Below are 15,930 nucleotides of genomic sequence, written 5' to 3' on the forward strand. Positions count from 1 at the left end.
TCGACTGACGTATCACAGTGTGTGTGTGTGCACTCTTCGCTGAGTGAAATGTGTGTGGCAGGGAGTGAAATATAAACATTGATCCGTGAAATGTGTTTATTTTCTGCCCCTCAGATTAATTACCAGAGAGCTTTTTTTTCTGGGATGTGTTTGAAGCAAACCAATAGAATCAACATTTTCAATTAAAAGATAAGAGTGTGTCAATTACACTGTCACAGTCATGACCTAACTTTAAACACACACACAGTGTCAGACCCACAACCTTCAACTTGACAAGAATGTGATCAAACTCTTATAACTAAGAAAATACTACTTTGTTCCTCGTAACAATCTTAATAGACTTTTTGATCAAAAAGCATTACATTTGAGAATGGAAACGAGAATGTAGCCTGTCCATATGTAATAAGTACACACAATTTTCACAAAGCGAGATATACAGTACCATTCAAAAGTTTGGGGTCATTGTTTTTTCCCTTTATATAAATTGATACTTTAATTTAGCTAGGATGCCTTCAATTGATCAAAAGTGATACTGCCAGCACAGCTTTTTTCAATGTTTATAATAATAAAAAAAATGTTTTTTGAGAATCAAATCAGCATATTAGAATGATTTCGGAAGGATCGTGTGACAAGGAGACTGGAGTAATGATGCTGAAAATTAAGTTTTGCTGTTATAGGAATACAATAGAAAAATGTTATTTTAAATTGGTATAATATTTTTTTTGCCCGACATGAGTTATAATATAGAGACAGGGAGGTACACATATAATATTTTACACTATAACTGATGTTTGTTTAAATAAACGCAGCCTGGGTGAGCGAGACTACTTTCAAAAACATTTAAAACCTTTGTACAGTTGGGTAATTAATTATAGTAATGCATGTTACATGGACACTGCAAAGAATCTAAACTTATTCCAGAACATTTAAGATTTGTATAAGATTGAATATTTAATATGTAGATGTTTTTCCCCTGTATTTTAGTTAGGTTGTCTGGACTTGACTGTGGGCAATGTAGTGTGGTGAAATTGTTTGACGTGTCGCAATCATTCACCTTAAGTGTTTAAACACTTAATAACCTGTGAGTTTGCCACATCAAATATTGGCAGTTAATGTGTATTGTAGAGGTCAGATTACTGTGTGTGCATAGTGCGCGAGTGTGTGTCAACTATTTCTTTTACGCTTTGCAGTATTAAGTTCACTGACGTGAGGCAGAGAAAAGAAAAGACGTGTAGAGAACATGTCAAATTCGTCCTTGACAAAGCAAACAAAAGCGCGTTTGTGTGTGTGTGTGTGTGTGTGTGTGTATTGTGTTCTGTGGGATATCACTCCAAAGCTGTTCTCTCTCCGTTCCCACTGCACTAAATAATGTGCAGTTTGTCCTTCTGCAGTGGACACACACACTTTCAAAAGACCTTGCCTTAAATATTTACGATTTTAATAAGTCCCTGGATGTTCTCTCCTTCAAGTCGTGACCATGGAAACTCTTCCACCATGACAATAATGTCACCCGGGTCTCTGAGCCAAGTAAAGCAGAGGCACGTCTATGAAGCAGACGTAATACTCAGATACTCGCATACAGCTGCACGTCAAGCATTAGGTCAAGTGTGTTTAATGAACTGAATCATTAGCATATGCATCCTGGCAGTGTCTGGCGTGGTGATAAATCACTGGGTCACTGGAGGAATCTGTAGGTCTGATAAAAATGCCAGGATTATTGCGGTTTAATGTGTTTTGTAATTATGTTGTGCCAAATTTCTCTCTCTCTTTCGTTTGTGTGTAAATGAGTATAAATACACAAGCAGGACATTTTCCTTCAACATTCCTTACTCATAAGCCAAACCCAATTCCTGCCTCTAATAACAAGTGCTTAATTTGTGCCGGACCCTGTTCCGGAATATGTCAAATTTGTTTGCATCCAAGTATTTGTTTTTCTTTTTTTACCTGTCAGACAGCATTAAACCCTGAACAGATGTATTTCTGACCAACCTGTTTTCTTAATATTCAGTCAAGGAAGGTTTCCAGCATCTTGTTAAATCCATGTCATGAAGGATTCGAGCTGTTCTGGGGTCCTGCTGAATATTTGAGATATGTACTTAAAGGGATACTCCACTTTTTTTGGAAATAGGCTCATTTTACAACTCCCCCAGAGTTAAACTGTTGAGTTTTACCTTTTTTGAATCCATTCAGCCGATCTACGGTTCTGGCGGTACCACTTTTATCATAGCTTAGCATACATAATTGAAGTGCACAAGACCATTAGCATTTCTCCCAAAAAAATTACCAAAATGTTCAATGATGTTCAATCACTTCAATGATATATGCTAAGCTATGCTAAAAGTGGTACCGCCAGAACCGGAGATCGGCTGAATGGATTCAAAAAAGGTAAAAGTTGTAAAATGAGTCCTTTTTCCAAAAAAAGTGGAGTATCCCTTTAATAAACTGGCCTCTGAGAGTGAATGGAAAACTTTTTCTGTTTAATTGTTGTACAGTTAGTTTTTTGTAATATACATTTTCACTCAGCAGACCTATTGGCAACAATATTTTTTTAAAGCATGTTTCCTAAACACTCCCTTCATTGGTTGGACAAACAGATAGCCCCGCCCCAAACTCACACTATTGGTTGAGCCAATGTTGCTCAGAGATGGTAGATGGTAGTACACACTATATATCTAAACCTAAAAAAAACAAAACAAAACAAAAAAACAAACAAAACATCTTTCTTCGTTGATGACCATTCAAAATTAGCTTTGTCTTCTGATTTAATTTTTATTTATTTTATGTATGATTTATTTTATACACTTCAGCTTTAAGGATCCTTTTTTTAATCTGGTTTGAGGATTAGATTCTGATTGGACTGATTTGACAGTATCTTAGCAATGCTCTTCAAACATGTTATTATGCTTACTGTGATGAACCTTTTCCCAGTTACCTCACTGTTTTCCCTGACCTTCTGCTCTCTCTCTTGTCTTACACACACACACACACACCATAAGTGCTGTGTGTGATGTGTACTAAATTACTGTTTTGCTGCTCTGAATGGAGTAAAATGGAATACATTATTCTGTTTCTCTAAATTACATATCAAAGGAGGACAAGCTAGCGCTGGAGAGAGAGAGATGTGATATCAAAGTAGTTAGATATCTCAATCTCTACGGAAGGAAGGAAGTGGAATTACTAGGCACGAAAAAAGGAAAGTGCAGATGAAAGCAACTGAAAATGTATCTGCCAAAGGGAAAAGTGTGTGTGTGTGAGCAAACATCTTTATGTATTTTTCACTGGTTGTGGCTGTTTCTTCCCGTACACACCCCTATCTCAATACTGTGTCGACTAGATCATTCTCAGTGCCAGACATGATTCCTTTGGGATATTGGGAGTCAACACAGGAAACAGAACTTTGATTGACACAAAAATCTGCCAAAAGAAGAAGAACAGGAAATAAAGAGTTTCATATTTGAGTTTTCACATTTTTTCTGAGAAAGCTGTGGCATTTATAACATTAAATTAAGAACAAAACTTTTATGTAAACTTATGTAGAGATAATTAAAACCAGTTATTACAAATCTTTCTATGAACAAAAAACTATTTTTTATACAACAACTAAACTTAAATATAAAAAGCTTGTTACTTGAAATAAAATAAAATTTTATTGTTAAAAAATATAGATTTTTCACAATTTTCACAGCTGCATCATTATAACACAGTGTGTTATAATGATGCAGCTGACCATACCTCAGTGCGTATTAGATATTATTGTTTATTGTCGGTCAATTCTTGTATAAAAAAAAAAAAAGATAATGGTCTTCCTCAGATTTACATTTTCAAAAATTTGAATGAACCTGAACGTCCATATTTTTTCTTTGTAAGCATTATGTGCAATACATGGGTATCTGACTTCAAACCCAGTTGGCTAATAGTCTCCTTAAATAACTGATCTTAGCTTTTAATATTCATATCCAGTTATATTGCTGTCCACATGTAAATAGGGCTGTCAAACAAATTATCGCGATTAATCACATTCAAAATAAAATTTGTGTTTACAAAATATATGTGGGTGCACTGTGTATAATTATTTTGTATATATAAATACACACATATGCATGTATAAATTTAAGAAAAAAATTATTTATGTATAAAATATTGATATTTATATATAATATAATTTATATATAAATCTATATACAGTATATACATGAAAATATTTCTTAAATACAAGCATGTTTGAGAATTATATATACAAAATAATTATACACTGTACACACACATATATTATGTAAACACAAACTTTTATTTTGGATGCGATTAATCGTTTGACAGCCCTAGTAAATGTATAACTTTTCCAAAAAAGTATTGTCCGGACCCTCGCTGGATCCAATTGGAACTTTAATTGAACACCCCCTGCTCTGGAATCTGGTCCAATTAATTTATCATTTATTGTTGTATTGACCTTCATAACATGATTAGCTGTTCATCAGTGTGCTTGATTATCTGATTGGCTGTTCTGCATACTGTTTGATGATGTGATTAACATAATCACTATGTGATTCTTAAGCTAAATTATGAATAGCTCGCTTCTTAGTTTTGCTCTTTTTTGCCTTTGTGCATGACTTTTACTGGTTTTCCTTCCCAATGTGGTAAGCAAAGTATTTTTGGCTTGTATTTCTGTAATTAGCAGGTTATGCAGAACCATTAAAAGCATATGGTCAAGACTGTAAACTCACAGACAGCATAGATTTACACAACCACGCCAACACACACTGTTTTTATAGTTGCGTGTTGCGTAGAGAGAACAGCTCACAGCTGGGAACAATACTGACCTTTTCTCCTTCGCTGCATTCCTGCTGTCTGGGAGGGAACTGTGTGTGTGTGTGTGGTGTGTGTGTGTGTGTATGTTTGATGCTGAAAGCTGTAACGTGGTAACTGTAAAGAGGCAATCTGAAATGCAGACAAACGTGAAATTGGAAAATTATCATTATTTTAAAAATGTTGAATAAAAGATTACACCACCTTTACAAAGGTTGATTTTTTTTTTTTTATAGAAGTCTCTCTTGCTCAATTCAAAATATTTTTGTATCACAATATTTGTGCCACAACCTATGTAACGATTATTTTATTCCTATATTGTCTTCAGTCTACAATGATTTCGACATTTACGTATAGTCTGTGTTTTGGATTATGAAGCTACCCTTGACACCAGCTGGTTGTTTTTCTATTTTCATGTTCTGTTTTGATTCTGTTTTGGAATTAAATGTAGTGTATGTGTGTGTGTGTGTGGTTTTGAGATTACGATGACTTTGAGAACTGATGACTAACTGATCCTGTGTGTCCTCTTGCTGTTTTAGAGGGAGAGGAAAAGTAGAAGAGAAAGGCTGTCCTCAATTATCCCTCCCAGACACACACACAGAGCCAAAAATGTGTGTAAAATCACACAGAGCTGCATCATTGCACTCGATCTAGTAGGATGTCCTGTAAATGACTGAATAACTACAGTACAGCTCACACATTCTTTTTCCTCTGCATCTCTCTTTCTCTCTCTATGTGTGCTAAAGTCAAGCAAGATTTGGCCTGAGGAGTCTGAAAAAATCTTGTATAATAATGTGCGTGCGTGTGTGATGGAAGAGTTCTACAGACCTACGGCTGTTTTTGTCTCTTTGATTGCACCAAATATATCCAATTATTCCTGGGGCTTGAGAAATGTGATTGTGTGTGTGTCTGGTGTCTCTGAGGGTTTGTGTGAAGTGTGTGTGTGTGTGTGTGTGTGTTTCATATTTGATTCCTTCCATCTTTTGATCAGTCACCCGTTTACACGTCGTTGCAGCTATTTTAGTCTGATTTAGAAACACACACACACACACACACACACACACACACACACACACACACACACACACACACACACACACACACACACACACACACACACACACACACACACACACACACACACGCACTCAAGCCATGGCCAGGCATATGCTACCTCACCCACTCAGCTCACTCACACTTGATGGTGTCTGTGCCGATTGGAGGGAAGGGATGCATGATCTCCCTGCTTTACAAAATTGATTTTTACATAGAGACAGGAAATCTAGGAGAACGGACACCAAGGAATGAGAGAAAAATCTCTGCCTCATTTTAATCAGGCAGGTTGCATGGTTGACCAATGAGAAGCTTCGGCTGCAAATTAAACCGTTGTCTGGGGTCCTGAGAGTCGACATCAGGTTAATGAATTTAAAAAGAGCCGTCTGTGTGTTTCCAGATGATGAGTTTAAGAAAGATGGGGCCGGGGGGGCTGTGTTACTGCAGTGATGGGACATAATGGACTACAACCTCTCACCTTCACTTAATTAATCGCATGTGTGTATGTGTGTCGAGTTGTAGGGGTGCAACGGGTCGCAGTTGATCCATGATCCGTACAGAGTACGGACCAGGCCCCACTGTTCGGAACGCATGCGATTTGTGGATTAATTGCTAAGTTTAACCATCATTCAGTGAAAGGGTGATCATAGAGTAAAAAGTTCATCATTTGGACATGTTTTCTCTTGACTTGATCGCATGCTGTAATCTAAGCATACAGCCGCAGGCAGCCAAAGTGCATGAAGGTGCGTTTCAGATACCTCACTAACACCGAATTGATTACTCTTTTGCATCTCCTTGCGTTTGAACGGACTCATACATACAAAACTACCCATCGTCAATCTACCCATCTCTGCAAGTATTCTCGTAAACACAGTCGGTCTTTAGTGACCCTAAACAGTTGAGAAGGAAATCGGATGTGTATCATTATATTGGATCTGTTCGTTAGGTCTTAAAGTGACAGCAGTCTATAAATATATTGTCATTAATGTTAACCAAACAACAAAACACATATTTAACAAATATGAATCTACATTCAGTTTAGACAGTGAACATTAAAGTGTTATTTTACATTTGATTACATTTCTGTACCTGAATACTGACCTTACTTTTATTTATATGCTTGTTATTTGTGTATTTGTTCTTATGGTGTTACTGTTTTTAAGTGTGGCTTTAAGTGTAAATTAAAAGCAAAGTTACATTACCCCCATCCCCTCCATTTTTTTTTGCTGATGTGAAAAATGATCTGAAAATGATCGGTTGGAAGGTGTTTTTGCCTCTAATATTGTTTTGATGTTTTAATGTTATTGTTTTTTTGAGCGTTGTGGTTATATTTTGCCTCTTAATGGGGTTTTGTGCTTGATGTTTTGTCTTTTTGGGTGATCGCAGGCCAGAATCCCACAGCTGTCAAAGGGCAAACAGGAAATGAGGCAGGAAGTGGAAGCGTGTGTCCTACTTTAGCTCTCCAGATTCAACAAACACTGGCTTTCCTGTTCCTACCACAGCACAGACTGGCACAGTAACCTGCGCTTACATAATCACCAAACAATCAACACATTCCCTCAAATGGCCAATGAGTGCCCTTTCTCTGGCTGACTGACAGAGATTTAGACCAATGAGATTGTAGAGGGATGGAATGCTTATGGGAACATTTATTGGAATAAAATAAAACTTTCTGGGGGAACAATGGTGATGGGGACAAAATTGAGATAGGAGGAAAAATTAAATTTCAGATATGTTGCATTCCCTTGAGAAAGTTTGTTTTCGCTCGCAAAACTCACAAAACAAAGGATTTGGATGCAAACGAAAGTTTCTTGGGGGAACGCAAAATTTTTGAGTGAACGCAGACTTTCTTGGTAGAGTGCTATAATTCTGTGAGTGTGTGAAAGCATTTGATACTTTTATGCTAATATACTGAAGCAGGAATGCTAATATGCTAATATAATGCTAAAATTTTATGCTAAATGCAAAAGAGTATTATTCTTTTACCATATCCCTTTACGGGCTCCATATTGTTCACTTAAAAACCAACTAAAAAAAGTCATTTACTGAAAATATTTCCTCTTTCTTAGATTTAAATTTGGTGTGTTGTGATGGTTTATCAGACTATAAGAACTAACTCTATGAACATTGAAAACAGTGATACTGTAGATGGACCTCTCAACCTTTGAGGGGACCAAGCGAAACTAGCGACATTGTGCATCAACCACACTACAAACCCTAATACTTTTTCATATACTTTATTTGTATTACAGTTCTTTCTAAGAACGTATTAGACAGGACTTTTAAACAGATTGTAAACTAATAAAGATGAAGAATAGGCGTTGTGTGATGCTCTGGCATTCTCACCGCTGTCAACATAAATGTCCACCTTGCTGTCAAAATAAGTCACAGCAACAAGTTGTCACTTCAGAATTACTAGCAGTGTGAATGTAACAAGGGAAATGACCCAAGGGGAACATTTATTTCTCTGGGAACCACCCTGGTTCCTTGTTCCTATAACTAAGTTCCTATAACTACCCGGCGCAAAATGCCCATTGACATTATATCATGGCCCATTCATTTTCATTGTATGAAAGCATCCTGCTAAGCTTCTATTATTGTTTTAGCAAATATTTCTCAGAGAACAAGTAAAAAAAAGTAAAAAAAAATGCTTTTATTAGATAAAAGTGCTAACATCAGTAATAATACATAATTTTTCTTCATATATTTATTGTTAGCTCATTCACTCTGAAGGTTACACTTCATTCAGACTGTCGTAATTTATTCCTGCGTCAACTGTTTTTAGAGCACCTCACACTGGATGAGATATGTTCAAAGTCTCTTTGGCAGCTCTCCACTTACCTCTTCTTCATAACCGCCTGTGTGTTTCGGATAAGTGCTAATCTCCTCTCATCTCTACAGTTCTCTGCAGCTCTCCAGACCCGGTGTGTGTCTGTGCTCTGGAGGGGCGAGAATTTCGGAGAATGTAGCCATTGAAGTATTTTTATCTTGATTATCCTTGTTTTGTCCATTCTGATTGGCTCTGTGTGTGTTTTTTTTTCAGGTGTAAAACAAAGTTGTATCCTGACGATCTCCCACGCACCAGTGTGGTGATCGTGTTCCATAATGAAGCGTGGACCACACTGCTCCGAACAGTCCACAGCGTCATGGACAGGTCTCCCAGACACCTGCTAGAGGAAATCGTGCTAGTGGATGATGCCAGTGAGAGAGGTGAGTGTGTGTGCAATGGTCCCACAAATAGCTTGTAATACAACCTGAAATCACCTACATTGATCAGCCAAAGGTACAAAGTTTAACAGCTTTGTAAACATGCTAAATAATGTCTTAAAGAAAATATAAAAATGCAGAAAGGGGTTTGGGGATTGAAAATATTAGGGGATATTATCTCAGTATAAAAACAATAAAGGTCAGCGAAAAGTCCTCACCATGAAAGGAAAAACAAAAGTATGTATGTGTTCTGGTTGCACTTAGATTATGAGGACCCAAAGTCCTTATGTTCTGGTGTGTATTCAGGTTTCTGGCCACGCCCCCTACATTATGAGGACACGCCGATGTCCTTGTAATTCAAAATGCTAAATTAACAATTTTTTTTATTATTATTAAAAATATAAAAATGCAGAAAGTTTTCTGTGATGGGTGGGAGCTTGAAAATGTATTAAGTTCAGTATAAAAACCATGTCCTCATAATTATAGTTTTACCAACATGTGTTTGCTGAATAGAAACCCTTTCTTGAAGAAATAGTTAAAAAATAGATAAAATTATGGCATCATTTTCTCACCCTCATGTTTGTTAAAACCTTTTATGATTTTCTGCTTTGGAGCATAAAAAGAGATATTTGAAAGAATTCTCATGCTGCTCTTTTCTACAGAATGAAAGGTATAAAAATATAACATAAAAAAGTTTGTTATATTCCAAGTATTTTGAAAGGAATATTATGTCTTAAATTTCAGAACCATAAAGAAATGAAGCCATTTTTTTTATTAAAAAACCTTGAAAATCGTGTTGAAAGGCATCAACCATTCCCTTTCAGTGAATGGAAAGGAGAAGCTTAGACATTTTGCTACTGTATACATTTCTCCATTCACATTCAACCAAAGAGTAGTTAGTAATGGTTCAAATAATACAATGTAGCAGTGACGTACATCTAGAAATAGATTATTGGAAAAGAAGAAATGTAGGGTGACGAGTGACGACTTCCATCAGTTGTTGATTGGATGGAGGCAGATCTGAATGTGAGCTTGAGGTTGATTGTTAGAAAGAGGCAGGGTTTAAGTGGACTCAATCTGTTGTTTTCCCAGAAGATCGAGGTATGAGGTATTACGAATCATTCACAAAAAGATCTATATCATGTCTTTAGAAAATAGATTAGGTGAATTTTCATTTCACGCTGACAGATGTTTGTGGTGCTTACTACTGAGAGGAGAGAATGAAAGCACAGATGTCTCTCGCATACACAAATAAATACTCTCGCACAGATCTCGGAGTTAAGATGAGGACATTGAACTGCAGAGCTCCAGAGATAATGACATGGTTTTGTACTTTCCACTCTTTGAAAATGCCTGTATCATGTCAGCTTTGCTTTCATTGTGTGTGTGTGTTCGTGTTAGTGTGTGTTTGTGTGCAGTAAAAGGGAACAGAACACATATTGAGGAAAAAGATGGCCGGTGACCTTGTTGCGTATTAACGACAAAGATGAAATGTGATTTATGCACTATAAAGCGAGCGTGTTTGTTAAGACAGATTTATATGGAGAGAGAAAGAGAGTGTGTGTTAACTCTGACAAGCTCTATTGTGTGCCTGCTGCTGTGTGTGGGTTTGCAGCTGTATACTTTTCCATTATCTGCTCTAACCTGTAATTTGGCTATATTATGGGATTAGTTGATTTCTAGGTGTAATGAATACATACCTGGAATTATATTATCATTAACTTGCACAAAGACACCCTCGCATATACCTATGCCAACGCCACTTGTAGCATTTAAAAGAAATATTTTAATTTTACTGTTTTATTTGTAAATTTAAATAGAAATTTATGGACCAAGCAGAATTAAAATAGGCAATTTATCGGTTATCAGCCATAACATGAAAATAATTATTGTTTTTTTGGTATGGACCAGAATTTTATTACCAGTGCATCTCAATTTTAGAATATGTGAACCATAATATTAAACAATTGGTATAAAAAAAGCTTTGAGCTTTCTTGCTCTTTTATAAACTATGCATTGTGGATATCATCCACTGTGGTTGAAATTTTATTAAATCCTGAAATGATATATACGTTAGTCTATTAAGCCTAACACCTCACTGTAAAACTCATTAAAATGACTCATGAGGTATTTTAAATGATAAATCAAGTTATCATGTATACTGCTCTGCAGGGATACGTGGGAAATCGGATTTTGCCGTGTTGTTCTTATTAGTGTAATTATTCAGTCTAGGCTTAGAAAGAGCTGCGCTTGATTCTACCTGCATTTTTTCCCATAGCACTGAATAATTTTCTCTGCCACTGCAGTGCCGTCGCTTCTCCCTGCATTGATGTAAACAGAGATCTGCTGAATGTCGAGGCAGTGACACGACCAGACACACAGAACATTTATGAAAGTATAGTAAAACAAAGACAGTGTGTAAAAAATTCGTCATAAATTGTACAATGTCATGAAGTTCAACTGAATCGGACAACTGAATTATTTGTTTGTGATGGGTCATGTTGTTTCCTATTGATTGTTAAATTAAAAGAGTGGTTAGACTTAGAGATGTGAGGTAAGAAGATCTAGTTTAGATCATTTAAGTTATCTGAATTGTATGTGAATTACGGTCCGGCGTTTTTCCTCTTTGTCGCCATCTTCGTTTGAAATCTGCAATTGCAGTCATAAGCAGAATTATCAACTTTACATGAGTTGTACTTTAACACCCTCGACACGTCACAGCGTGGATGAACACAATGTTTGAGGAGACTGTGAGGCTGTGAGTCACCGCGCCGGTGTGGATACTGGCATTCAGAATCACAGATTATTCTTTTTGGAAGTATGGCAAACATAATATTTTCACCGGAAAATGTCGTCTGAACAATTAAGAAACATCCACTTTTGTTCTGGTTATGACTTTGAGTTTGATCCTTTCTGGATCCACCATAAAATTGGTAAGTTTAATTATATCAAGTGCTGTATAAATCTCCACCTTCAGTATACTCACACGCAATATAGCCAACTAGCCGAGGCTCCTTCTTTATATGTAAAGATGTGACGTAAATCCCGTCACATCTCACAACACAATCCCATTTTCGCCACTGACTCTGAGTGACCTCTGACTGTAGAACTGTGCCTCATGCTGCCAGTGGTCTCGATGGCAGCTGCTCTGGAGTGCCAATGACTTCTATATTACTGACCTCTGCGCAACTCTGTTGCCCTTGGGCATCATTGCCATGGCTGCTGAAAGCCCTGCTCGGGTGCTCCATGTGACCCGGCTTGGGGTGGACAGCTCCGGGGTTAACATTCACTCACAAACACAGACAGCAGCCAAAGAGACCGCTGACAGCACTGTGATGTGATCAGCACTCTCTCTCTCTCTCTCTCTCTCTCTCTCTCTCTCTCTCTCTCACACACACACACACACACACACTTACATAAACACAACTCACAGCTCTGTTTGGAAATTAGAAGAGGAATGAAATAGTATTTGGGAAAGTTGTGAGCTAGATTCAAACCCACTTTGTCTGTATTAGTACTGCAGCTTAATTGTTTTGAGTTCACTGTGTCATGGTTTCCCAAATTGGGTATTGTGAGGGAATTGGAAAGGTTTTGTGTGTAGATAAAAAAAGATAATGTTTAATCAAATTATGGAAATGTAAACATTATTTTATTTATTTTTTTCAAATAAAAAAAATGTAATTAAATACATAAAGATATTTTTTTGTTTACCTGCATGTCGTGACCATTAACCAACTTCAGAGAACCACAAAAATGTGAATGTGTTGTTTAAATATTTAAATATTAACTTAAAATCTCAAAAATTCAAAATATTAACTTAAAATCTCAAAAATACTATCCTTTTCTCAATCTGTCCTTCATATATTTTTTCACTGAATTGATTTTCTCTTTCTCTTGAGGTTCCTCTTTGTATTTCTTTTGCTCTCTTTTAGTTATCAGATATATGGTTTGTATTCGAAGGTAAATGTAACTGCTAGTGATAATATCTATCTTTTCCTCATTAGCGGTTTCACAAATGTGTGTGTCTGCCTTATTCTATTTTGAGTATCTGTGTTAGTTCATATTGAGTCATATTGTGTGTTGTTGACTACAGGAAGCTGAGTACACTACTTTTGTTTTCATACCAGTGTGGCTAAAAGCTAACATTAGTAAAATACTTTGTTGTTGTATGTGTGTTTGTATTCTTAGTAGGATACATTTTTTTTTTTTTTTGCGTCAGGTTTTGCATGTTCTGTGTGGACAAAAACTTGAAATCACCTAAGTAATGAGGACCTTCGCAAAGAAAACGGCAGGAATATTCTGTCATCATTTACTCACCCTCATGTTTTTCCAAACCTGTGTGACTTTTTTTCTGCAGACCAAGGAAAGTCAAAATTGTCGTTTCAGGACCCAATTGACCCTTCGCAGGGAGTTTGATTGACAGGTGATCTGACCAATCATAATCCGCCATTAGCGATTAGAACTTGAAAAACTGTGTGTACTGATGTCTTTCCACGGTTAAAACGACATTCCTTCTTATGCTCATTCATGTTTATTTGATGCTATAAATTACCTAGAAGGAAAAGATGATTGGTTCATGAGCAGCTTTATGAGGCTCAAAAGCGATCTGTCAACACATTAAAGAGCCACTAAACGGCATGTATTGTTTAAATTTCTTTAAAAAATGACCAAATTCGAAAGTTGAGAGTTTCTTTCATATCAAAAGTAACCTGGTCTGTCAGCTTGTCAGGGTCCTCTTTGCTCTGCAATGTATTTTCCTTTGTGTGAGAACATGGTGAGAGCAGCGTGGCTTGTCGGAAATAGCAACAGTAACCGAAGAGGGCGGGTCTTTGAGAACGGTCAATTGACTGAACCTAATTGACAAAAAATTTCCCCACACAGATTCCGCAATGGGTTCAAATCAAGTTCCCAGCTTTGACCAACAAGTGACTTTTGTTTGAGCTGTTGCTTCATACATCGCTTCACTATTGATAATGGACATTGGACATTATGTATGTGAAATTTCACTGAAAATTAGCTCCTTTTAACGGTATTAACAAAAAAAATACATTTTTTCTTTAGTTTCAAAGAAGTAAGTGATTGAGGTTTGGAACAACATGAGGGTGAATAAATGGTGAAGGAATGTTCATTGTGGGGTGAACTAATCTTTTTAGATCAGAGTAGGGATCGAAAAACATCATTACCTCAGTATAAAAGTCAATGGAAAGTGCCCACCATGACAGAAAATATGCAGCTGGAATAACTGTAATGACATCAGAATTCAGTCTGTGGGTAAAAGAGACTGCAGAGACATTGACAGAGTCTTCATCCAGAAGTGCTTTGAAGCATCATTGAGGCCCATGCATGGTGTGTACACACACACACACACACACTCCTGTCTAACCACTGTGACATTTTGACAGTTGCAAAAAAGACACATCGATGTCTTCTTTTCTCTCTCTGTCACGCGCACACACACACATGCACTAGTTCATTTGGTAATAGATTGACTGCGCAGGTCACATCCTGCATAAGAATAGCTGCCAGCCCCCCTCCTCCCTCATCTGTGCTAATCTGCCGCTCCTGTGGAGAGATAAAGACCCAAATTCTTTCTCTCATCTTCCTGCCGCTCAATTTTGTCCTCTAATAATGATCTCTCTTGTTCTCCTCCTCTCTCTTTCCGCCCACTCTCTTCCTCCTCTTTATTTCCACTTAAAGGACTAGAGGAATACGGCAGGATATTGATTTATGCGTGTGCATAGATTTGCTCACGTTTCTGCTGAGAGTGACGAGTTTTCATTTGAGTGGTGCATCTACTGGACTTGTTTTAAACAATATGTAATGGAGTTCGCATTGCCTTTCATTTCCATAATATTTACTCCTTTAAGTGGAAATAATGAAGGATGGATGAACTTATGTTGTTGCTGCTCCTGCTCTCTTTGTAGTTCAGAGCATTCTGTTCCACAGATCACACCTCAAATAAAGCATGAGAGAGCAGATAAACCCTCTGTAAGACTGCATTACACTGACATGTCCTCCTGTCAGATTTTTCTAAAGGCCTATTATTGGATCTGTGAGAGTGTTTGACATATATAGATTTTTTTGGGGGACAGATTTGGACCTTTGTACAGATTTTATTTGTTGCTTTCGTTACAGGAATGTCTCACTAAAATTCAGTCATCTACTCACCCTCATGTTGTTCAAAACCAGCATATTTAATTTATTTTTTTTAAAGTACATATTTTTCCTAGGAAAATTTATGTCATATGTCCTTGCGGATGTCTTTTTCCATGAAATGTAGGTTAGTGGGTACTGGGGCTGTTTTTCGTTTCACGTTCATTGGTTGTAAATGAACATCATGGACATTCTGCTAAACTTTGTGATCCATTGTCGGAAATATAAACATATTTTTGTTGAACTGTCCTTTAAAATAATCCACTTACAGTAATGGTTCTCAACCAGAGGCCCTCAGGAAATTTCCTAGGGGGCTTCAGGATGAAATAAAGTATTTAAATGATTATGAATATATACCCAATATGAATAATATAAAAACTCAGTTTTACTCATTTGTTTTAATTGAAGAGCATCTGGAATACAGAACATAACTTCTAGATTTAAAGCTGTTTCATGGTTCATTAATTGAATATATTACAAACATTTATTATGTTAAAAAAAAGTAATATATCAACAAAAAAGTAAAAATTAAAAAAAAAAACATTTTCCTAAAGTATGTTATTTCAATCATAAATGTACTGTAACTGTAAATGAATGTTGATGTTTCACAGGCTGCTTCTGTATTGTTTCACAGTTTCAGTCTGATCTTTATGTCTGAACACATATCAAGCCATTCAGTGGCTTAGATGATTTAATCGAAACGGAAAGCACTGA

At 36.6% G+C, this 15,930-nt stretch overlaps 1 protein-coding gene across 1 annotated transcript in view; it reads left to right on the forward strand.

Annotated features, from left to right (window-relative positions):
- Positions 1-15,930, forward strand: part of galnt1 (UDP-N-acetyl-alpha-D-galactosamine:polypeptide N-acetylgalactosaminyltransferase 1) — a 92,056-nt gene that overhangs the window by 59,072 nt on the left and 17,054 nt on the right. The window contains exon 5 of the mRNA XM_039679565.2: positions 8,900-9,066. Coding sequence (XP_039535499.1) covers positions 8,900-9,066 — 167 coding nt within the window. The remainder of the gene's footprint in view (positions 1-8,899; positions 9,067-15,930) is intronic.

The sequence above is a fragment of the Pimephales promelas genome, chromosome 12 (assembly GCF_988280905.1).
Source record: "Pimephales promelas chromosome 12, fPimPro1.hap1.1, whole genome shotgun sequence".
NCBI lineage: Eukaryota > Metazoa > Chordata > Actinopteri > Cypriniformes > Leuciscidae > Pimephales > Pimephales promelas.